This window comes from Choloepus didactylus, chromosome 10 (genome assembly GCF_015220235.1).
Source record: "Choloepus didactylus isolate mChoDid1 chromosome 10, mChoDid1.pri, whole genome shotgun sequence".
NCBI lineage: Eukaryota > Metazoa > Chordata > Mammalia > Pilosa > Megalonychidae > Choloepus > Choloepus didactylus.
Window position 1 is genome coordinate 89,058,537 of NC_051316.1, and position 25,530 is coordinate 89,084,066.

The following is a 25,530-nucleotide window of genomic DNA, read 5'->3' on the forward strand; positions in this document are numbered from 1 at the left end:
GACAACGGGACGCCAACGGCGCTCAGGCTGTGCCGGACGTTTTCTTTCTTGACTTTACTGCTGGCCGCCAATGTGGGCCTGTTTAGAGCTTTCTTAGACACGGGTTGTGTTAAAGCTACGGGCTGCCTATGCAGGGCTATTTACACTTGACTTCCAAGTAAAAGTTATTCTCCCCACATCCACCCTACTCATTGCCCGCTCCCCACCCCCAACCTTTGCTCCTCCTCACCTCCCTCAACACCCGTCAGATTATGGGCTAAATTTTCCATGATAAAATAGAAGATTGCCTTCCAGGGCAAACTTGAACTAGTCATCCTCTCAGATCCTCAGCTTTTCTTCCATGAAATGGGTGAGGAGAGAAGTCTAGAGTTGAATTAGATCAATGGTACCCAACTTTGTACAACAAAATGAGGATGAATTGAAAAATACAGATTCACAGGACACACCCCAGATTCACTGAATCAGAATATCTGGAAACGCATTTTATTTGTTGTTGTTTAAATCCTCTTTCCCGTCCCCCAAACATTTTATTTTGAAAAAGTTCAAACCGACAGAAAAGTTGAAAGAAGAGTACAATGAAATCCCATATTAATGTCACCTAGATTCACCAGTCCTTAATACTTGCCATATTTACTTTCTCTCTCAGAATGACCCCACACACAAAAATTACTGAATCATTTGAAAATAACTGCAAATAATGTCATATTTGACCCTAATACTTCAGCATGTATCTGCCAAGAACAAGGACATTCTTGTACATAACTACAATATTGTAAAGTCCAAAGATTTTAAGGTGATATAATAAGTGTCTGAAATGCAGCCCTTATGCAAAGTTGGGAATCTGTATTTTAAAAAAACTTTCCCAGGTGACTGGCACAGAATTTTTGGAACCATTAGGGCAGATGATCTCTATCTCTAGTTCCAGCCTTTAGTGTGTTCATTCGTCATCCATCATTGTCATCTTCATTAAACATGCAATATTCCCTTACACAAGTCTCTGGGTTAGTGGATTCAACACAGAGAAAGTTACACTGGCACCAGACCTGGGCTTTAAAGGCTTATATATCAATGACAGTCTATTTACAGGGCAGACTAGACAGACTTCCAACTGCTCATCCAAGGCATGGAGCAGCCCTCATGTGGTGACAGTGTATGCTCATGTGTGTGCCCATGGCTTCTCCAGCCTGCTTCACTTACTGGTTCCATAGAAGTACAAGTTGTGCACTTTTTATTCAGAGCTGCCTAGCAGCTCACACAGAGAAAGCCAGGGTAGTGCAGCAAGGGGCAAGATAGTGGATCAGTGGAAAGCACAAAGGTTTGAATCCTGGCTGGACCGTATAAGTCAACTTGAACAAGTTATTATAAGCCCCAGTTTTCTTATCCACAAGTGGGGACAACAATACATAATAAAAATACCTACAATGGAGGGTTGCTATAAGAGTAAATGAGAAAACTCATAATAAACAGAATGATCCCCTTTTCTTTTTCCCTATGTGGTTATTTTCCCTATGCAAAAAGGCTAAAAGTTTGAGTGGAATATATAATGGCTTTGACTTGATGGCCCAGTTAAAGCTTTCACTTTTAAACATAGGCTAAAATTTTCTTCAGGAAGCAGGAGAAATGGGAAGATTGGAATAGATCCCCAAGGCTCCTTGTAGCTCAAAACTTTTGAGACTTAATCTAAGCTTAATGTGCTTATTCTGCACATTCTAGTCCCTGCCTACCTCTGGCTTCCTCTCATACCATTTTTGCTTTCATTTATTGTGCCACAGCTGCTCTGGCCTTCTTTCAGTTCCTCCAGCAACCAAATTCAGGGCCTGTACATTTGCTTTAGGCCTGGAACACTCTGTCCCCCAGATTTTTGCTTGCCTGTCCCATTTTCATTTACAACTCAGCTCACATGTCAGTCCCCAAAGAGCCTTCTCTTCCATCTAAAGTAGCACCACTGTCCCCAGTCATGTACTATCTATCATATTATTCCATTTTATTTTCCTGATAGGATAATCTGAAATTATCTTGGTTGATGTGTTAACTGTCTTCTCAGGTTAGGGATCTCACCATCTTGTTCACTCCTGGACCTTAAAAGAAACTCAGCAACAACTTACTGAATAAATTGAAGACATGCATGAATTACTAAGGAAAAGGAAGAATTCTGTTCTACTTTCTTCGTTTTAGGTACACGCTCCATCCCAATCTCCCCGCAAACCCCAAGGAACAAAACGGGAAAACAATTACGCATGGGTCTGGTGATAGTCCCGGGCGCAGCCGTGTTGCTATGGCAGCGTGACGCTACGGCAGCGGGAAGCGAAGTGTGACTACTCCCGCCTCCACAACAGCAGTTCTTCCGGTTTTGAAGAAAGATGGCGGCGGCTGCGGAGGGTAGGTTGGAAGCGTTTTATTTTTTCTTTCTTTAAAAAGAAAATCGCATATATAAATCGAACGACGAGTAGTTGTCTTCATATTCTGGAAGACCCGCCTTTGGCCAGAGATTTCCAGCGTTGGAATTGGCGCCTCTGTTTCTTTAGCTGCTGCTTCAGGCCTTATCACGTAGGAACCGAGGCTTCGGTCTTTGGGAGTAAGATGATTGAGAATCTGACATCTCGTTAGTTCCTCCCTTCTCGAGACCAAATGCCTACCCCAGAGCAGAACAATGTCTCTGTCGCACCCCAAAGGTTGTTAGGGAATCCGGGACCGGACTTAGGCACGTGTCCTGAAGGGCGGGAAGTGGATCCAAATAAGTGAGGATAAATTTACGTATATCCATTCGTCCTGTGTTTACTGAGCACTAGACTAGTCTCTGAGGATACATTGAGGGACAAGGAGGCCAATCACGTCATAAGTGCAACAAGAGAAGCAGCTAGATTGTAGGGAAACTCTATAACACGGAAATGTAACCCAAGTTAAGGAGTTAAAGGAGTCCTTCTTGAGGAGATATTTTTCAAAACATACATCAGTTAAAGTGCAAGAAGGTAAATGGAGGAAGAATATTCCTGGCAGAATGAATTGCTTTTGCAAAGTCCCTGAGATGAAAAAGATCATAGTGTATTCTAGAAATTGAAAGAAAGCAGAATGTCTGAAACCCAGAGGTGGGCACCGACCAGACTAGATCATGAAGGGCCTTGTAGGTCTGTAAAGATTTTGGGCTTTATCTTATGAGTAACAGGGAAATCCTAAAATGTTTTTAGCAGAGAGTGATTATCTGATTTGTATATTTAAGAGTTTAAGAGACCAGAGATAGAAAAAAGGCATTTGAGAGATATTTAAAAGAAGGAAACTGTTGGAAGGTAAAAGAACATTTAAAAAGAATCATCTGTTCTGCTCATTGTTATTAAAAGGTCCTGAAAGGGCCTGAAAACTGTCTGTTGAATAGACAGTGGCTTGAAGATCACAGGCAGTCTTTCTGCAGCAGTGTCAGTGGACTGTTGGGATGGAAGCTTTAAGGAAGTGGGTTAAGATGGAAGGTGAGGAAATGGAAAGAGCAATTTCTCTCAAGAAAGTTTGCTGTTAAGAGAAGGAAAAAGAATAGCTGGGTGAGACTTTATAGTCAGTAGGTGGATGCATCTTTTTCTTCTTTTAAAGTTAGAAAAGACTAAAGATTGTTGAAGAGTTGATAGAAGAGAGCCAGTGCAGAGGGAAGAGGCTAAAGATCCAGAAGAGAAGTGGGGTACCTGATGGATCATGATCTCTCCGAGAAGGCAGGAAGAGGTTGAGATCCAGCACACACATGGAGGAAATGACCTCTGACCAGAGAAGGGACCCTTCCTTTGTTGCAGCAAGTGGGAAAGAGGACGGGGCAGATGCATTCGGGTGTGATGGATTTGGAGGTTGACATATCTCTTGTTTAATGTGTGAGAGTATAGGTAGTAAGTAAATTCATCTGCTGCAAGAGAGAGGGAAGGGTGGAGTTTAGAAGAGTGTTGAGGGTGAAAGAGGTTTGAAATAATTATTTCAAGAAGAGTGGGAGAGTGAGCTGTTTGAAGTAGTGCTGTCCAAAGAAATAGAATGCCAGCCACCTATGTAATTTAAAATTTACTAGGAGCCACATTAAAAAAACAAAAAGGAATAGGTGGAATTAGTAATATATTTTATTTAACCTGAATCCAAACTACTATTTCAACTTGATGACATTATACAAAAAGTTTTGATGAAATATTTTACCTTCTTTGTTCTATGTCTTCAAAACCAACCATGTATTTTACACTTAGAGCACATCTTAAATTGAACTGGCTACATTACAAGTGCTCAATAGCCATATGTGGCTAGTGACTGCTATACTGGACAGCATAGATCTAGGGAGACATAGTTTGATTGCTGGGCAGCATTCAGATCGCAGCTGTAGTTGAGAACCTTGTGTTTATAGTGGTGTCCATCTGCCTGGTTGTCAGGGTTTTTTTTTTTTTTTTTCCTCCAGCTGTTCCTAGCAGCTCAGAGCAGGCAAAGACAATACATAAATTTATTTGAAAAGCATTTATTGAGCTCCCGTGAACCAGACAATGTGCTAAATGCTGCAGCTACAGTAGTGAGTAAGACAGACAAAGTCCCCATTTTTATGGACTCAGTTCTTGGATTCAGCCAGGATTGAAGCTTTACTGGTTGTGCATTGAAAGGACAAGGAAGCAAGCATTTATAATGTTGACAAGAGTGGCTAAAGTGATGAACCATGGAATCTAAGAAGATTCAGGAAGGAAGAAAACACAGCAGGGAACTGATGGAGAATAAGAAAGGAAAAGGATGGATGGGCTGGAAGGTGCTGGTATCAGTGATGAAGATGAATGAGTTAGCTACATAATGCAAGCTGAGGGGATAGGAGAAATTTTTCAGGGATGAATTGTCTCAATTAAGAGTTAGGGAGTAAGAATAAGAAGTGGGTGTCAGAATTGGAGTGAAAGAGAAGGATACTGGAGATAAGAAGGTCAGAGTATTGGATGGATCATCCCAGTGGACAACAGTCAATAAAAATGAGATGACCATTTTAAAAAAAAGATCCAATTGCTTCTCTAGTTTGCAGGAGTAGCATTTGAAACTTGCACAAATTGAATTGAATAAGACCCCCCAACCAGCCAACCTAGAAGCTACATCCAGACAAAAACAACTAAAAGGTAGGATTCCCCTTTTCTAAACCAATCATTAAATTTGCCTCCTGCCAACTCTTGGAGAAATACTTTAATCCAAATGAAAAATGAGAGAAACAGCTTTAGAACAGGCAGGAACCTCAGAGATCATGAACCCCTCAAAACTGGATATGTATGCTTATGTGTGAGAACACATGGAGTTAGAGTCCATTGTTTTCTTCAGATTCTTGGAAGGTCCTCAGTCTCAAAGAGAATCTTTGATTTAGAGCAGGGGTCATCAAATTATGGCATACTGCCTGTTTTTGCAAATGAAGTTTTATTGGAACACAGCCATGCTCATTAGCTTGCCTGCTTTGGTGCTATAACATCAGAGCTGAGTAGTTGTGACAGAAACTGTATGACCCAGAAAATCCTTTTTTTTACTTTTTGGCCCTTTACAGAAAAGGTTTGCTGAACCCTGGTCTAGAGCAGTGGTTCTCAAAGTATGTTCCCAGGAGGAGAAACTTCAGCATCTCCTGTGAACTTACTAGAAGTATAAATTCTCAGATCCCACCTCATAACTACTGAAAAAGAAACTCTGAAAGTGGGCCCCAGCAATCTTAAATAAGCCCTCCAGTTGATTTTGGTGAACACTGAAGTTTGGGATCTAGAACTAGCCACATTTCTTCACCACACCCTAAAGAGCTACTTAGTGTCCTGAAACAGGATTAAAATTTTGTAACCTATTTCCTGGAAACATTTTAACAACAAGGAGAAAGCCCAGAAGAATGCCAGGCATGATCAGAGAGACTATCAGAAAATAATGAGAATATGATCTCCCTTTTTATTCAGCCACTTGGAATGCTATGAACAGATCCAGCAATGAGGCAGCAATTGAGCATAAACCAGTCAGCAAGGAAAGGTTTAGCAAAGAATAATTGGAATGATCAAGAAGGTAGAAGGGGCATATGGGGACTGATAGCTAGTAAGTCTGGAGGCTGGATGAAAGAGGCAGTATGGCCCAGTACCAGAAGTAGGGGTGGCATTTGTGCTCTACTGATGATGATGGTGGTGGTGGTGATAGCAGCATCAGCAGCTACCCATTTATTGACCTGTGTATTGTATCATGTTCTATTCTGGTTGCTTTACTGCATAACCTCATTAAGCTCAACAGTGCTGTGAAATAGAGACAAGTAGTAACTCAAGGTCAGTAACTTGCCCAAGGTCCAACTAGTTAAAGGAATTTAAACTAACTACAGAGGCCAAGCATTTGACTTCCAGTTCACAGGAAAGATCCCAGGCCCTTCTGAATAAGGAGCACTCATTCTTCTTATAGCTGACACCACAAAGAGGTCATGGAAAGGTTCTGTGAATCCCTGGGTGATAGTTCCCAGCTGGATGATTGGGGTGAGCAGGGGTTCTTGGTATGTGAAGGAACATCAGGGAGGATGGCCTCAACCAAAGCTTCTCTAAGTTCCTCCATTGAAGGCAAGAACCCAGGGCTGTGGGGGACTTGGTTTATAGATATAAGTTCAAATGTTCCTTCAAATCTCCCTTCCAGCAACACAGTTCTTTTCACTGCTGTTTTATAACCAGAATAAATTAGGTGCCTTCTATAGAATTTGTAATTAGTATTTAGACTTGAATGACCACTGATGCAGAGAGAGGAAAATAGATTTTTTGATTTTTGAACCACATAAATGTATTACCTAATCAAAGATAAATCTAAAAATTTGAAACCCAAAAGCAGTATAGAGCAAGAAAAAGACATTTTTGCAAAATTATGTTTTTAACCATCATTCTTTGTTAAAACTTTATCTAACGTATTGAAGAATTTTGATTCCAATAGACACTAACAAGGCCCCTCCCACCTGTTTCTCAAAGGGGCAATCTTCTGGTTTCAGGGTCGGTGAATACTTGACACACCCATTGTGAAGCCCATTGCTTGGGCCTGCACTCTAATAGTGTCCTGGACATGACTTCTATCTAGGTGGTAGAAACACAGAGGGGAACAAGGAAGGAAGTCGTCTTCTCTCTTGGAGTTTACTTTTTAGCAAGGGAGACAGATACGAAACAACTAATTGCATAATTGTTTGTTGTGGGGTTTTTTGTTGTTTTATCTTGTTTTATTTTCATTACAGTTGAAACAGTGCTACAAAAAAGAAGTACAGTTTGCTATGAAAGTATATGATTTGGGAACTAGCCAAGCCCAAAGGGTCAGGGAAAGCTTTCTTGAAGAAGTGATATGTTAGGCAAGCTCTGAAGGATGTAGGTAGGCAAGAGGCAGGGAGAGTGGAGAGGCAGTGGAGAGTGCTCTAGGAATAGCACACCATGCACACTAAGACCTTGAGCCCAAGGAAAGGGTCTTGGCATGTTTGAGGAACCAAAGCCAAAAAAAGGCCCATGTGGCTGGAACACTGAGTTGTAAAGATAAGGCTGATAAGGTGAAGTGGACAAGGGCCTGATAGTGCCAGGCACTGTCGTTACTATTTTTTGTCTATTTCATTAGGAAAATAGGACCAAAGTGAATTACAGTGATCCTGCAGTACGTTTATAATACCTTTCCATCTAATCATGACTCCAGTCTTACCATTTGTCATACAATTTTATTTTTCTGTGATTTTTTTTCCCCGAAAGCAAACATTTAAATTACTTTGCAAACATAAACACCTTTGTTTTCCAGTATCCCTATAGGAGTAAAATGGAAGGCGAAGCTAGCAGATTTGAAATCCACACTCCAGTTTTTAACAAGAAAAAGAAAAAGTATTCTGTTGATAAGGAGAGATATCAGAAGTGTTCCAGTGAAGGCTTCAGAGACTCCTCTCTGGCAAATGAACAGTCTCAAATAACTAAGAGGAAAAAAAAGAGAAAAAATTTCCAGGAACTTATTTCTTCTCCCTTGAAGAAATCAGAAATCTGTGATGAAACTGAAAAGGCCAGTTCCACATCCAAAAAAAATAAAAAGAGAAGAAACAGTGCTTTGGAGGTAGATGAGGAAACAGGTGTTACGTATGTCCTTGTGGATAAAGAAAACATTGAAAACATGCCAAAGAAGAATTTGGAAAAGGACATCGATATTGTTTATGTTGATATGAGCAAGGAACAAGAGTCAGCAAAAATGCCTGAAGCAGATGAATTGCATTCAGTAACTAAGTCCTTTAAAAATGAGTCAGAAGAACTGCATGATAAAGTTAGGAGAAAAAAGAAAAAAAAAAGGAAGAGGGAAGAAGCATCCTGTGATGTCCAGGAAAACCCATGTGAGAGCATTGCCTTGCCCCAGTTGGAATTACATGGGCCGGAATCCCTGCTCTCTGTGGGCCTAGAAGATGAAATTACAGACCTACCAGTATCTGCTGATAAAAACAAGTCTAAGAAAAAAAAGAAAAAACTTGCACATAACCAGGAATATGAGGCATTGGCCGTGCCTGAGATTCTTGAGAATGTGTACTCTGAAAGAACACAAGTCATCGGTGAGATTAGTACTGTAGAAGACAGAGATGCACTTAGAGAGATCAAGGAATCTGGCAGTACAAAGAAAAAGTCTAAAAAAAAGAAGCAAAGGTCTTCTGTTGAAAGTACTGTAGCTTCTCTTGATGATTTTTCAGTGCTCAATAAGAGCTCTGAGAACATACTCTTTGATTCACTGGAAAGAAATGACACCTTGATTGAACAAGGTGTGAAACCCAGGATCAAAAAGAAGAAAACCCAATTCTCTTCGGAAGAGAATTGTGAGGAAAAGGCACAGAGGTAACGTTGGAATGTTATGCCTTCAGATGGTGTACTGCTTATGTATACAGTCTATCCTTAGCCACTTTTTCTAGCACATACCTATTAAATGGCAGAAATCATAAAGAAAATATCCAGTGTACACAATAATGTACACATTTAACGCATTAATGAGTAAACTTGGTAGGTAGCTTAATTTCTTCATCTATAAAATAAAGCAGTTAAATTAGATATACAAAGTACTATTGCAGCCCTGAAGTTCCATGAGTAAGTTTAAAAGACATTTTTAACCCAAAATTGCCTTTGTCCATATGCATATAGATAGAAGAAAGGATTAGATATATACCATTTAGAATGTTACAGAGCAGCAAAAAAGCTTGAATTAGAATTTTCACTAGTATAAGAAATTTAGGTATTGTTATTTATATGATTATCTAAGTACTGTTTGATGAATGAACACAGGGACTTTTTAAACCGCTTTATCCCATAATTCCTGGGACTCAGGAAAAACTTCCCATTTTTACCCAATGACTTTCTTACATGTGTTAGGTTGTCCTGGCTTGAAATAGTTTCACATAAGAGTCAGTAGGAGAGGGCCCCACTTCCACTTATGTTGATAGTGTTGTGGCCCACTCACATCATCCTCTGTGCTGTCTTATCAGGGACATTTTTCAGACCACTGATCATGAAGCAGGAATATTCTAGGATCATGGTTCTTAACTTTTGTTGGGTTATGGGCTCTCTGAAAGCTTTGACCCTTTTCTTAGACAGCTGCGCATAGTTTTTTCGGTTTCCAGTCTGAGAGGCTAACTATATGTTTGAACATACTGAGAGGAGATTTTGACATCTGGCAGAGAGTTTAGGAATGAATTAGTGATAGGTACATAGAAAACTAAGCAAAGGAAAAAATGAGGTTATTATTAACTGTAGCAAAAACAACTGTAACCAAAAAGGAAATATATAAATTAGATGAAACAACTGTAACCATAGTGTCCTACATGGCTCTACCAAGAATAATAGTGGCATAGCCTTAGTAATGTGATCTCTGAATATTCATTTAATCAGTTATTAATCATGATATCTAAAACTTCACTACATTGGGAGGGTCGGGGGAAAGTGGAGATAGAAGAGGGCTTATCTTATTAGGAAACAAAACAAAAATTGAGAAATAGTTACATGAGCAAATTATTTAGAAATTCAAAGGTAAAACCAAGAAGGAAATCTTAAAAATTGAACTTCATTGGCTCTGGAGATTAGCAAGAGATGGGGCTGAACTGCTGTTTTTCATTGTAGAACTATTTGATATTTTAAAACTAGGTATAGTTTAGCTTTAACTAAGAAATAATAACTGGGGTACTAGGGCGTAGGGCCTCACATTTACACTCTAGCCAGCCTTTGAGGTATATCTAAGTAAAGTTCCATGAAAGGGGTTGAAAATCATGGACTGATGAATCAACTCCAGATTTCTTTTAGCTCTGCTACTCTGTAACAGTCTAGATGAGAGTCATTTTAAGAAAACGTTTTAAAGGATATTAGGGCAAATGATAGATTAATGTTAACCAAACCCAATTGTTTCCTTAGATTAGAATCTGCAAATGAAGAAGAAGGCAATTTGGAATCAGCTAAAGATTCTGAAACAAAATATTTATCTGAAGATTCAGGAGATTCAGATGACTCAGATGTAGATTTGGATTCTGCCATAAAGCAGCTTCAAGAATTTATTCCTGATATAAAGGAAAGAGCTGCCACTACAATTAAGCGAATGTATCGGGATGACTTAGGACGGTTTAAAGAATTTAAAGCACAAGGTGCGCGTGTAGAACGTTAATATTTGTTGACTTTTCCATATATGCATAACTAACACTTGACTTTCTTTTGTGAATGGCTCAAATTTATAGATTCATAAAGAAACATCCTTTAGTGACTTTCAGCTTTGTCTTCTACCATGATTTTTGTCAGAGCTGTACAGTTAGCAATATTTATGTGTACTGGGTGTCCTCTTCTTTGCCTAACTTCTGACAGGGGAGGCAAGGATGAAGTTTGATGAGGTGTAGTGTTCTATCCCCCAAGATAGTAATTTTGGGGGTGAACTGGTTATATGGGCATAGTCTCAAGCAGGACCCACCTTGGTCTCCTTTATTTCACTGTTACAGGTATCTCCTAGGAAGTTCACTATATTTAAGAGTAAACTACAAATGTAAGGCTGTGTGATAACAATGAACTGTATTTACTGAGTATCTGCTGTTAGACGCAATACCGCTGGGCATTGAAAAAAGTAAAAAGAGGGTCCTTTAGTCTTTGGGAATCAATAATGAGGTTGGAAAGATTCATTTAGAAAAATAGATAAATTAAGCAAAAAAAAAAAAGCATATACTCTTCTATAGAAGAGTATCTATAGAACGAGCCCACTTTGTTCTATACTTGTTGACATTGTTATAAATGTGTATTTTTATAAAAGGTATTAAAAAATAAACCTGTGACCAAGTAAAAATGCTGTATAACACAGTCAACACATAATGAAACTTGAAAATGCTTTGAATTATAAAGTACAATGACATTTACCATCCTCATATGTATAGACATAGAAAATATTTGTAAGTATACATGTGAACTTAATCACAGCACTACCATGGGGGAGGAGGATGGCAGAAGGGAGTTAGGAAGGGACTTATTTTAAACTTTCATTTCAATACTGTTTGAATTTTTAATGAATATATGTATTGATAAAGAAGGAAAGATCACTTTGAAATAAGATGACCAGGTAAGATTTGGGAGAAGAGGTGTGGCTTGGACTAAATTTGAAGGAAAAGCTGAGTTCCATAAATAGGGGACCAGCAAAGCGAACTTCAGGCAAATGAGCAGGAGCTGCTCTCTGGCAGGGAGGAACTAATGGTGTGTGGTGTTGTAATTGCTTATTAAAGACCGAGAGTTCTATTCATTACTGACAATGCATGCTTTCCCTGCCCACATCTGCCCCCATGCCCCCCAAATCCTAGGTGTCGCTATTAAATTTGGCAAGTTTTCTGCAAAAGAGAATAAACAGTTGGAAAAAAACGTGGAAGAATTTCTATCCCTGACAGGAATTGAGAATGCAGACAAGCTGCTGTACACTGACAGATATCCAGAGGAAAAATCAATAATCACTGACTTAAAAAGAAAATATTCCTTTAGATTGCACATTGGTAAGTTTAGAAATTTCTCTGTTTAACCGTCTACCGCCATCCAACCTTAAAAAAAAACGATATAACCCATTGTAAGCATTTAACACAGTGTCTGGCCCATTCAATGCATATTAACTGCTGCTACAGTTAATAGTATTCTTATTATCGCAAACTTACACTTTTGGGGATTTGGAATGTGTTCGTGTCTCTTAAGTATAGTGCTTTTACAGATTTTATGAAAATTTAAATTACCAACGTCCATCTTTCCAACTTAGTAATAGTTATGCTTTGGGGTTTTTGTTTATTTTCTGTTCTTTATTTTTTACATATATTGCACAAAACACATGCTTGTATGTGTCATGGTCTCCTACTTTTTAAAAATGTAGCCACATGTGCTTTATAGCTGGAGCTCTCCTTCTGGAGGTGATGAAAGTAACAAGGTCATGTAGGATTGGACTGAAAGAAAATCATTTTCTTCCATTTAGAAAAGATAATTTATTAGATGTTCTTCTATTTCAAATTATGTTAGAAATGCCTCTGCCTTATAAGGGTCTTTTCCACGTATGTAGTAGACCAGAATCTGAGACCTGTAGGAAGCGTCTTGAAGGATGTCCAAGGAAACTGGTATTTCGTACATCTACTCCCCAAGACAACTATGTAAAAAAAATTACAAAATCCTGAACTTAATGCAGGGTTTAGGACACTTAGTGTTATTAAAATCCTCTTCTGGGTTATTTTTGTAATTGTGACTCCATTTGTACCATGCTCTGAAATGTTCCCCCTTTTTGAAAATGTGTGCCACTCTGATTGCCTTTCTTTCTGACTTTAGGTAAGGGCATTGCTCGGCCCTGGAAACTAGTATACTATAGAGCAAAGAAGATGTTTGATATTAATAATTACAAAGGCAGGTAAGACAAAGGTCTAAAAGCTTGAGGCAGAACAATTCTTTACTCTTTGATGATACTATAAATCAAAACATCCACAGTAATAAAGTTGAAGTAAAACTTATGAAGTATTTTTGGTGTGTGGAACCAGAATGTATATTGTTTGTCAAGCATATAAATTTAAAGCCCATTTCAATTTTCCCCACTTTAAGAAACCTTTTGTGATCTTCTTTTTTTTAAATCTCCAGCTTTTCCTTTATACTCTTGTTTCAGCACTTAAAATTCTCTGCCTTTCTTACAGTCCCTAATGCAGTTTTCTGTGCTCTCTACTAAATTGTGAGCTCTGTGTGAATTGAAACATTCCTCTGCAATTTGATGTTCCCTTCAATACTTAGCACAACTCCTTGGGTTTTCAGTAAAAAAAGAAATGTGGTTGGTCCAAACTGAGATGTACTGTAAGGGTGAAATACACATCACATTTGGAAGATTTGGTGTGAAGAAAAGAAAGTAAACAATTTCATTAATACATTTTTATATTAATTATTTATTAAAATAAATTATTTATTAAAATAATATTTTTATTTGAAAATGGAGATAAACACTACTATTAGATCATTTTTGTATGTGATTCAGTAGGGTTAATGAGAAGGCTTGGTATAGTCATTAATATTCTCTCCTCCCTTCATCTGCAAATAAAATACCCAAATATAATTTTTTCCTAACATTCCAAATAGAAAAAAGAAACATAGATTAAGTGCCTGCTATGGGTAAACACTGCTCAGGGTCAATGGGATAAGCAAGATTTCAGCACCTGTCACCTAGTTGCCAAACAACTATAGGCTTAACTGCTTTATCTCACTCTGGGAGTCTTCTAGCAGTCTTCTAGCAGGGTCCGTTGAGTTCTCCCCAGCTATACGGTTTTAAACCAATACATGTGTATTGTCTAAGCTTCAAACACTGATACGAACTTGGTTTCTTTTTCTTTTTTATGTTTTTACAAAAAGGGATAAAACCTTATGTTGAAGTTTCCACACACAGACTGAAATCTGCCCTACCCTTTTTTCCCAAGAGACAAGGTTAGACAGTTATAAACAGAGCTTTAAGAAAATTCACTAGAGATAACATTTTAAATGGGACTTAACAGAATGCTTTTGGCATATTAATGGTGGCAGCCAAGGTAGTATACTTTTCGACCTGTGACATATGTGTGGCAATGAAATTTTTAGAATAATAAAAGTCTCATTCTAGTGGTTTTTAAAAGCTCAACTAATTTGTCATTCTAATTTTAAAAAGCTCATCTCATTTGTTTGTACCATGTTATTTGTGTTGTCATCATTTGTCCTTAGAATATTTTTCCAACTTAAGGAACTCTTAGCTGAAAAACTGTAGAAAGTCAAAAATCAAAGAATTGTAAGGCTCTCAGGGGATTTTGGAGGTCAATACATACCAGTTTTCCCATTTTTGTGTACTCAGTTTCTCCCTTGCATCCTCTTCTTTTGCTTCAAGAGTCCTTTTAAGTCATTCTTTATATGAGAAAGGCCTTGATTGCTTTGAGAAGAAAACTACTAGAATGTGTTAGTTTTTGATATCTGTTCTAGTTTGCTAATGCTGCAGAATGCAAAACACCAGGGATGGATTGGCTTTTATAAAAAGGGGGTTTATTTGGCCACACAGTTACAGTCTTAAGGCCATAAAGTGTCCAAGGTTAACACATCAGTAATCGGGTACCTTCACTGGCCGATGGCATCCGGAAAACCTCTGTTAGCTGGGAAGGCACGTGGCTGGCGTCTGCTCCAAAGTTCTGGTTTCAAAATGGCTTTCTCCCAGGACGTTCCTCTCTAGCAAGCTTGCTCCTTTTCAAAATGTCACTCACAGCTGCACTGAGTTCTATCTCTTTGGGCCAGCTCATTTATATGGCTCCACTGATCAAGGCCCACCCTGAATGGGTGGGGCCACGCCTCCATGGAAATATCCCATCAGTTATCGTCTACAGTTGGGTGGGGTGCATCTCCATGCAAACAACCTAATCCAAACGTTCCAACTTAATCCCCACTATTATGTCTGCCCCACAAGATTGCATCAAAGAATATGGCTTTTTCTGGGGGACATAATACATTCAAACCGGCACAATATCTGTGATTCTTAATAGACTTAAGAGTCTCTGTTGACCATACTCTGCATTTATAAATAAATTTATGAAGATGCTAGAATGTCATTTTCATGAAATAGTTCTGGATTGCTAGCATCAGAGATCATTAGTATTTTTCTAGGGCTTCTTTTGTACTGGCCTTTGTAATAACATACCACCACCAACACCAACACCCCTAATTAAGGTTTAGCAATCTTAGGACATCATAAAGATTGCTTTTTCTTCACCTAAACATTTGTAGTTAATCTCAAAATCCATGAATAATTTTGTAGTGCTTTTTAAATTCTTTTCCTTAATACATTTGTTTTTATGTGCAATTAATGCTCTTTAAAATTCTTAAATAGTAATATGTTTGTGTCAAGCTATTCATTGCATATTTAATGCAATGTTATCTGTCAAGTGTTACGGGTACAATAGTGAGCAAAGCTGATCAAGTCCTTGCACTCTAGAGCAGCACCATCCAACATGGTAGCCACCATGTGGCTATTGAATACTTGAAATGCAGTTAGTCCAAATGAAATTTATTGTAAGAGTGAAATACGCATTACATTTGGAAGATTTGGGGTGAAGAAAAGAAAGTAAACAATCTAATACATTTTTATATTAATTATTAAAATAATATTTTTATGTATTGAGTTAAATAAAATTGTTAAATTAATTTCACCTTTTTAAACTTTCCTTTGTGACTACTAGAAAATTTAAAATCACATATTCCTTGTATTTCTATTGGACAACCCTGCTCTACAGGAAGAGACACATAAAAAAAGGAATTCATGAATATATAATTGCAAATTGTATTCAGCTGTGAAGGAGAAGCACACTGTCCTGTAAGAGGAAAAACAGAGGGAGCTTCTTTTTTTGTTTTTTTAAATAACATTTTATTACCTATATGTTTTATGTTACATCTAATATTAATGAACTAACTAAGGTGTTATTGGTAATAGTAGATAACTATTTGCTGATTTCTTATTAAAGAGTAGGCATGTTCTTCTTTTTCAATATTCCTTTAATTCTAGAATCTCTCCCCAGGTAGCTGAATACTCAAAACTTAAAATCTAATAGGCCAAGCACTGGGTTCACCCAACAGATATGTTATGCTTATTCTATACAGTGAATTATTTCTGACATGAAAAATGTTGTGAAGTTTCATGTATAAATCCAAATTCCTAAATTCTCTATAAATAAAATTGGAAGTTCTGGCCCATCTGACCTTGCATTGTCACATGACTGTAGTCCAACAGAACTGAGTAGCACTGGGCCACTTTGACTAGGGTATGGATTCTTCAGTTGTTCACAGTCCCCACCACTCCCTACTACTCCTCAACTTCTAAGTTGAGTGTCTCTTCTCTCTTAACTTCTTTTTTTAATTTAAAATTTTATTTATTAAAGAAGTTGTCAGTTTGCAAAACAATCAAGTAAAAAATACAGGATCCCCATACATCGCCCCACCACAACACCTTGCATTTGTTAAAATTGATGACAACACTTTTTTATAATTGTACTATTTTTTAACAGTAGTTACCTTAGTTACAATTGATGAAAGATTATTAAAATCATACTATTATCTACCATCCATAATTTACATTACGTGTATTTTTTTCCTACCTTATTATTAACACCTTGTATTGGTATCATACATTTGCTATAATTCATGAAAGAATGGTCTTATAATTTTAAGTACAGTTCCTCATCTACAATAGGGGTCACTGTGTTATACAGTTTTATGTCTTATATTTTAATTTTTATTCTAGTGTTACACACTTGCTAAAGATACCCATTTAACCACTTTCACACAAATAATTCAGCACTGTTGATTATACTCACACCGTCCATTTCCAAACCTTTACCATGAACCAAAATAAAAATTCTATACAAGTTAAGCATCAACTCCTCATTCTCTAATCCCACTGTCTCTTGGTAAGCTGTGTTCTAGATTCTGACTCTGTGACTTTGATTATTATAATTAGTTTGTATCAGTGAGATCATATGGTATTTGTCCTTTTCATTCTGGCTTATTTCACCCAACATAATGTCCTCAAGGTTCATCCATCTTGTCCCACACATCAGGACTTCATTTATTTTTATTATGGAATAATAATCCATTGTCTGTAAATACAACATTTTGTTTACCCGTTCATCAGCTGATGGACACGTGGTTAGTTCCATCTTTTGGCAATTGTGAATAATGCCATTAAGAACATTGGTGTGCAAATATATGTTTGCGTCCCTGTTCTCAGTTCTTCTGGGTATATACCAAGTAATGGGATTGCTGGATCATATGGTAATTTTATGCTTAGCTTCCTGAGGAACTGCCAAACTGTCTTCCACAGCAGCTGCACCATTTTACATTCCCACCAGCAATGAATGAGTCTTCCTGTTTCTCCACAACCTCTCTAACACATGTGGTTTTCTGTTTTTTTTTTAATAGTAACCATTCTAGTGGGTATGAAATGGTATCTCATGGTTTTGATTTACATTTCCCTAGTAGTTAGTGATGTCGAGCATCTTCTTTTGTGCTTTTTAGCATTTGTATTTCCTCTTTGGAAAAATGTCCATTTAAGTTTTTTGCCCATTTTTTAATTGGGTTGTCTTTTTATTGTTGAGTTGTAGGATTTTTTATATATATTCTGGATATTAAACGCTTACCAGATATGTGGATTCAAAATATTATCTCCCATTTAATAGGTTGTATTTTCACTTTTGTGACAAAGTCCTTTGATGCACAAAAGTTTTTAATTTTGAGGAGATCCCATTTATCTATTCTTTCATTCTTTGTGCTTTGGATATAAAGTCTAAGGAACCATTGCCTGCCACAAGATCTTGAAGATGTTTCCCTATGTTTTCTTCTGGGAATTTTATAGTTCTGGTTCTTATATTTAGGTCTTTGATGCATTTTGAGTTAATTTGTGTGTTTAGTATGAGATAGGGATCCTGTTTCATTCTTTTGCATATGGTTAACCAGTTCTCCCAGCACCATTTGCTGAAGAGTCCCAGTTGAGTCGACTTTGCAGCCTTGTCAAAAATCAATTGGCCATAGATGTGAGTGAGGGTCTATTTCTGAACTCTCAGTGCGGATTCTTTTCATCAATATATCTATTCTTATGCCAGTATCATGCTGTTTTGTATACTGCAGCTTTGTAGTATGCTTTAAAGTCAGGAAGTATGAGTCCTCCCACTTCATTCTTCTTTTTGAAGATATTTTTGGCTTTTCAATGTCCTTACCCTTCCAAATAAATTTGATAATTTGGCTTTTCCATTTCTACAAAGTAGGCTATTGGAATTTTGATCAGGATTACATTAAATCTGTAAATCAATTTGGGAATAATTGACATCTTAAAGACATAGAGCATTCCTATCCATGAACACGGAATGTCTTTCCACTATTTTAGGCCTTCTTTGAGTTCTTTTAGCAATGTTTTATAGTTTTCTGAATACAGGTCCTTTCCATCCTTGGTTAACTTTATTCCTAGATACTTAATTCTTTTAGTGAATGGATTCTTCTAGTGAATTCTATTGTGAATGGAATTTTTTTTCTTAATTACCTCCTCAGATAGCTCATCACTAGTGTGTAGAAATACCACTGATTTTTGCATATTGATCTTGTATCTACCACTTTGCTGAACTCATTGTTAGTTCAAATAGGTTTGTCATAGTTTTTTTCTTTTTCAGGATTTCCTGAATATAAGAACGTGCCATCTGCAAGTAGTGAAAGTTTTACTTCTTCCTTTCCAATTTGGATGCCTTTTATTTCTTTTTCTTCTCTAACTGCTCTGGCTAGAACTTCCAGCACAGTGTTGAATAACAGTGGTGACAGAGGGCATCTTTTCTTGTTCCAGATCTTAGAGAGAAAGCTTTAAGTCTCTCACCATTGAGAACAATGTTAGCTATGGGTTTTTCATATATGCCCTTCATCATGTTGAAGAAATTACCTTTTGCTCCTATTTTTCGAAGTGTTTTTATCAAGAAAGGATGGTGGATTTTGTCAGATGCCTTTCTGCATCAATCGAGATGATCATGTGCTTTTCCCCCTTCATTTTGCTTATATGGTGTATTATATTAATTTTCTTATGTTGAACCACATTTGCATACCTGAGATGAAACCCATTTGATCATGGTGTATAATTCTTTTAATGTGCTGTTGGATTTGATTTGCAAGTATTTTGTTGAGGATTTTTTCATCTATTTTCATAAGAGAAATTGATCAGAAATTTTCTTTTCCTGTAGTATCTTTATCTGGCTTTGGTATTAGGGTGATGTTGCCCTCATAGAATAGGTAGTTTTCCCTTCTGTTCAGTTTTTTGCTAGAGTTTGAGCAGGATTGGTATTAGTTCTTCTTGGAATGTTTGGTAAAATTTTCCTGTGAAGCCATCTGGTCCTGGGCTTTTCTTTCTTGGGAGGTTTTTGATGACTGAGTCAGTCTCCTTAACTTGTAATTGGTCAATTGAGGTCTTCTGTCTCTTCTAGAGGTAGTGTAGATTGGTCATGTATTTCTAGGAATTTGTGCATTTCATATAGGTTGTTTAATTTGTTGGCAGATAGTTGTTCATAGTATTTTCTTATCCTTTTTATTTCTTCTGGGTCAGTAGTAATGTTTTCCCTCTCATTTCTGACTTTATTTGCATCTTCTCTCTTTTTTTCTTTGTCAGTCTAGCTAAGACTTTGTCAATTTTATTAATCCTCTTAAAAGAACCAACTTTTGGTTTTGTTAATTCTATTATTTTTTTTATTCTCAATTTCATTTATTTCTGCTCTAATCTTTGTTATTTCTTTCCTTCTGCTTGTTTTGGGTTTAGTTTGCTGTTCTTTTTCTGGTTCCTCCAGGTGTGCAGTTAGGTCTTTGATTTTAGCTCTTTCTTCTTTTTTAATGCACACATGTAGGACTATAAATTTCCCTCTGAGCATTGCCTTTACTGCATCCAGTAGGTTTTGATATGTTGTCTTCTCATTTTCATTCATTTCAAGATATTTACTGATTTCTCTTACAATTTCTTTTCTGACCCACTGATTGTTTAAGAGTATGTTGTTTAATCTCCATGTATTTATGAATTTTTCAGAACTTTGCCTGTTACTGATTTCTAGCTTCATTCCATTATGGCCAGAGAAAATGCTTTGTATAATTTCATTATATGAGAGTGGTGTATTGAAGTCTTCAACTATTATCATAGAGACGTCTGTTTCCCCCTTCAAAGTTTTGCCAGTGTTTGCCTCATGTATTGTGAGGCACCCTAGTTAGGTGCATAAATATGTATAATTTTTTTTTCCTGGTGGATTGCCCCCTTTATTAACATATAGTGTCCTTCTTTGTCTCTTATAACAGCTTTGTATTTAAAATCTATTTTGTCTGATATTAGTATAGTTACCCTAGCTCTTTTTTGGTTTCTATTTGCATAGAATATCTTTTTCAGACCTTTCACTTTCTGTTTCTTTGGGTCTAAGGTGAGTCTCTTGTAAACAACGTATAGTTGGATCATGCTTTTTTGTCTATTCTGCTAATTTGTGTCTTTTGATGAGGAGTTTAATCCATGAACATTGAATGTTATTACTGAAATAGCAGTACTTACTTCAACCATTTTATACTTTGGTTTTTATATGTCATATCTTCCCCCCCCCCTTTATTTTCCCTCTTTTTTTTTTTTTTTTTTTTTTTGCCCTTTTACTTACACTTACTGATGATTTTCATTTCTTCACACTACTCCAAGTCCTCTTGTCATGTGTTTTCCTTTCATTCTGCAGAAATCCTTTTTATATTTCTTATAGGGCTGGTCTCTTATTGACAGACTCTCTGAATTTCTGTTTATCTGTGAATATTTTAAAATCCCTCTCATTTTTGAAGGACAGTTTTGCCAAATAAAGTATTTGGGCTGGGACTTTTTCTCTTTCAGTACCTTAAATATATCATACCACTACCTTCTTGCCTCCATGGTTTCTGGTGAGAAATTGGCACTTAGTCTTATTGTGGATCCTTTGTAGGTAACATATTGCTTTTCTCTTGCTGCATTTAGATCTCTCTTTATCTTTCGCATTTGACATTCTGATTAATATGTATCTTGGCATAGGTTTGTTAGGATTTATCTGTTTGGAGTATGCACTTCTTGAATGGGTGTATTTATGTCTTTCATAAGAGTTGGGTAATTTTTGGCCATTATTTCCTTAAATAATTTTTCTACCCCTTTTCCTTTCTCTTCTCCTTCTGGGACGCTCATGACATATGTTTGTGTGCTTCAAATTGTCACTTAAATCCCTGAGGCACTGCTCAATTTTTTCTATTCTTTTCTTTATCTGTTCTTCTGTTTGTGAGATTTCAATTGTCCTGTCTTTTAGCTCACTGATTCTTTCTTCTGCCTGTTGAAATCTGCTGTTGTATGCCTCTGTTGTATTTTTAATCTCTTTTTTTGTGCCTTTCCTCTCCATAATGTTTTCTATTTATACTCTCAAATTCTTCTTACTCTTACACAGTGTCGTCTTAGTATCCTTTACCTCTTCAGGCATATTTCCCTTCATCTCCTTGAATTGATTTAGGAGATTTGTTTGAACTTCTTTGATAAGTTGTTCCAAATTCTGTGTCTTCTCTGGAGTTTTAATTTGTTCCCTTGGCTAGGCCATATCTTCCTATTTCTTTGTATGGCTTGTAATTTTTTGCTGATGTCTACTCATCTGATTAGCTTGATGAATTTACTCTGAAGGTGAGCTTCTCTCTCTTGGCTAGGGTTTTATTGTCAACTGGCTTTATGTATTAAGGCTCTTTTTTGATGCTTAGTCCACCTTATTGTAGTAGACCTTTAGAATTGCCCATTTAACTGATCAGATATTTTCAGCTCTTCTTCATCCTATTCTTTCCTTGGATATGCGGTGCAGTTTTTGAGATTGTACTTTCTGTGCAATTGTTTCACTCCAGAAGAAAGCTTCCCTTCCTCTGTTCCTTCTACAGGAATCTTGATCTGTTCTGTTTGTTTTTTACCAAATTTTCTCCCCAGCTCCTGTGATTTGTTTAAATTCTCTCTCTCAGTGCCCTGTTTTCCTTTCAGTTTTCAGTTCTGGGAACCTCCTGTCTTATAGCAGTTCCATTTAAACACAGCCCCCTCTCCCCCTTTTTTTGTCTCTCTCTCTCCTTGAGGCTTTTCTGCCTCCAGTTTCTTCCCCATTAGGGTATCCTGCCCCAGGGAGCCAGATGAAGTCAATCCAGAAAGGTCGGTCACTCCAGAAAAGCCCATTTTGCTTTTAGGTGTTCCAGCCAACAGTAACAGGATTGAGTGAGGCCATCACTTTCCAGCCACGGCTTCTTTTCCTACCCCCTTATGCATGTAGCACTCCTAAGTGGCTCATGTTCAACCCTGGGTCCCTGTGGACTTGAGACCTGGTACCCCGATATGTGTGGAGTTCTGTCACACTCCTGTGAGTGGCTCTAAAGTCTGTGACCATGGTGGGAAGGAGCCTTTCTGTCTCTGAGGGACTCCTAAGCTGTGCGGGACTGATTAAAGGGAGGGAATGGAACCCTTTCCCCAGAACAGCAATTTTCTACTTGGTATTTCTCTTTTTCTTTGCTTCAGCCTTTGTGGAGTCCTTTTCCAGTCTCTACTGTCCTCCAGAGTTTTAAGCAAGTGGGGTTTGTCCTTTTATTTGCTGAATCTCTGGGGAGGTTTTTCTTACGTCGCCATGTTGATAACATCCCAGAGGGATCTTCTTAAGCTAAGGTAGTCAGGAAAGGCCTCCCTGAAGACATGCAATTTGAATTGTATTCTGAAGGTTTTACAGGAATTTTCCAGGCAGAGTAGAAGGAAGGCCATTTCCTCTGCAAGTACAGAGGCTCTGAGATGAGAAAGGGCTAAAAGAAGACCAATATGGCTGAACTGTAGAGATTCCAGTGCTTTGTAGGCCCTTAAATAATGTTGTGTTTTGTACATGTAATGTGAAGCCTTAAGGGGTTTGGATAGGGAAATAACATGATCCAATTGGTTTACTCTGGCTGCTGTGTAACTGAGCCAGGTCTCTGGACTGGGATTGCAATGATTCATGTATAGGGTTAACACAGGTGAGATGCAGAGAAGAGAAGAGGGTTCTAGTCACTGGGAGGATTAGAGCTGGAACTAGGTTTCTTGACAGCCTTCCCCATTCAACTTTTTCCATAACTATGGCATACTGCAGTCAGAGTTCAGTTTTTAATCTTGTAGTTAATTCAAAATGGTAATATGTTTTCCCTATCTCTTAGGTATAGTAAAGGAGATATGGAGAAGTTAAAGATATACCATTCCCTCCATGGAAATGATTGGAAAAAAATTGGTGAGATGGTGGCCCGAAGTAGCCTCTCTGTTGCCCTGAAATTTTCCCAGATCAGAAGTCGTAAGTGGCAGTCTATGTTGTCCATTTAGATGAAAAAATAAGCCTCAGCAGAGGCCTGGTTCAGCCCCCAAGCTGATCTAGTGCCCAGAAGTCATTTCAGGCTTGTCTTCTGAAAGACGTACTGTTTTTTAAACATTCTCTATACTAATTCATTTCGTTTCCTCAAGTTTATTCAAAGAAACCATGCAATCTTTATTCATAAGACTTTTTACTGCACCTAGTTCAGTAACTCTGACCACAGCTATAACTGCCAAGCAGGTCAATACCTACGGCCCTGGTTAGTCCTTAGTGGGTGTTGCTGTTTAGCACAGGGCCTCACGTTCTAGAGCCACGTGGGCAGTCAGGTGAGTGCAGCACATTCAGCAGCAGTGTGTCCCTGTGGCCAGCACATGGTGAGTGGAGACCGTACGACTTGTGCCACTTAATTCCAGCCGCTAGTGCCATGTGAAAACTTGGCATGGCTAGTTCTTCCAGTTTCCATGAAATAAAGCAAAAATCTGGATCTTTTTATTTTGCAAAATCTGCTTCTCCCTTTTTAACCTCTTGCTTTTAAAATATTGGTTCAAATTGTTATTGAGTGCAGTGGGAGGAGATAACATCCCCAAACCAAAGATATTTGACATTTTGGGCCAAAGCAAAGATATTTGCAGTCTTCTGATTTGAGAGCTTTTCCTTTGCATGAGTGTTAATGTCTCTAGTCAAGGAGCGTGAACCATAAATACTTTTGACACCTGACAGAAATGGGTGGCATCCGAAATTTTCAGGGTACATATATCAAGTACTGTGTTGGGGGAATCATGTACATAACATAAAAGTCATTGGAGTTTTTTTTCCCCCATTGAATGTTCGGGAACTTCATAGTTCTCATGGAGGAGACATTGCTCTCGGAAGCTGGAAGAACAACTTTTTTTCAAACTTAAAAAAACATTGCTTTAAGCAAGGACTTATTATTTAATAACTTCTAGCTTTTGATCTTAAAAGGAATCTGTGGTTGCTATAGTAATTTCATTTTCATTTGTGTTTAATTGTGTTAGATAGTTTTATGTTTGTGTAATTGAGATGTCCACCCATTGAGTTCTGGAAAGTGCCTAATTTATCATTTAGTTTACTATTGTGTTTAGAAGCAAATAGATTAGCAACTTTAAGACTGTCCTTTTATGTCTATAGAAAGAAATCGTGGTACTTGGAGTAAAACAGAAACCCAGAAATTAATTAAAGCTGTTGAAGAAGTTATTCTAAAGAAAATGTCTCCTGAGGAGTTAAAGGTTATGGATTCTAAGCTCCAAGAAAATCCTGAAAGCCGCTTATCAATTGTTCGGGAAAAACTCTACAAGGGCATATCTTGGGTAGAAGTGGAAGCTAAAGTGGAAACAAGAAATTGGATGCAGTGTAAAATTAAGTGGTAAGTTTTAAGATTTCTTTATATAAATTTGAACTAGATTCTCCCTCACAACAACTTCTGTAGAGTAGCTAGAGAGGTAAGGTTACTAAAAATATCTATGAAAATACTATGTGGAAAGGCTTACATGTCAAGAATTATCATCTCTAGTCTACTGCTTCAGCCACTTCATTATCAAGATATGATTTGAATTAGTGCTTAGCTAGCCCTTCTGATTCATTGACAATTGTATGGCTTCCTCATAAAGAACTTGAACCTATTAATGCTGAATGTTAACGTTCTTCATCTGTCCCTTTCTAGGTCTTTAGTAAAACAAGGTAGTTATCTCTTTGCAACACACAAACAATAATATGAAATTTAACATTCAGGAGAAGAATGACAAACATGGTCATCAGTAGTAATCCTGCCTTTTTAATTTGCTTTCTAATTCATCAGTTTCTCTGTTTTCATCTAAAATGAGTCAGTCATACCCTTCATTTTAGAATTTTTTGACTGAATCAGTCACAGAGAGAGACTTCAGTCCTGATCTTGCTACGCATTCTTTGCCTGATGTAGCTTTTCAAAGCCTTAGAGGATGGAGGATGGTTGAGTTGGATGTTCAGTTGCAACATGACTCCTTGAAGCAGCAGCTCTATATACTCACAACCCACATCTCACACATAAAAGGAGCTCAGTGATCCTTGGCTTAATAGGAATGAAATCCAAAGTATATATATTTTATTTTTAATGAATTTTTAATAATTATTTTATTTTAACTATTAGAATATACTGTTCATGTACCTTACAATTCTGTTGTATGGTGTTTGTTTTAGTAGAAGACTAT

At 37.4% G+C, this 25,530-nt stretch overlaps 1 protein-coding gene across 2 annotated transcripts in view; it reads left to right on the forward strand.

Annotated features, from left to right (window-relative positions):
- The first annotated feature begins 2,349 nt into the window (after window positions 1-2,349).
- The window catches only part of TTF1 (transcription termination factor 1), a 36,017-nt gene continuing 12,836 nt past the window's right edge, over window positions 2,350-25,530 (forward strand). Inside the window, exons 1-7 of one of the 2 annotated variants that reach the window (XM_037798059.1) lie at window positions 2,350-2,379; window positions 7,735-8,798; window positions 10,359-10,585; window positions 11,774-11,959; window positions 12,768-12,846; window positions 23,178-23,308; window positions 24,476-24,710. In XM_037798059.1, the coding sequence (XP_037653987.1) occupies window positions 7,753-8,798; window positions 10,359-10,585; window positions 11,774-11,959; window positions 12,768-12,846; window positions 23,178-23,308; window positions 24,476-24,710 (1,904 nt within the window). In that variant the 5' untranslated portion in view covers window positions 2,350-2,379; window positions 7,735-7,752. Of the gene's footprint in view, window positions 2,380-5,004; window positions 5,100-7,734; window positions 8,799-10,358; window positions 10,586-11,773; window positions 11,960-12,767; window positions 12,847-23,177; window positions 23,309-24,475; window positions 24,711-25,530 lie in introns of those variants that run through there. The other variant, XM_037798060.1, reaches the window with a different exon arrangement.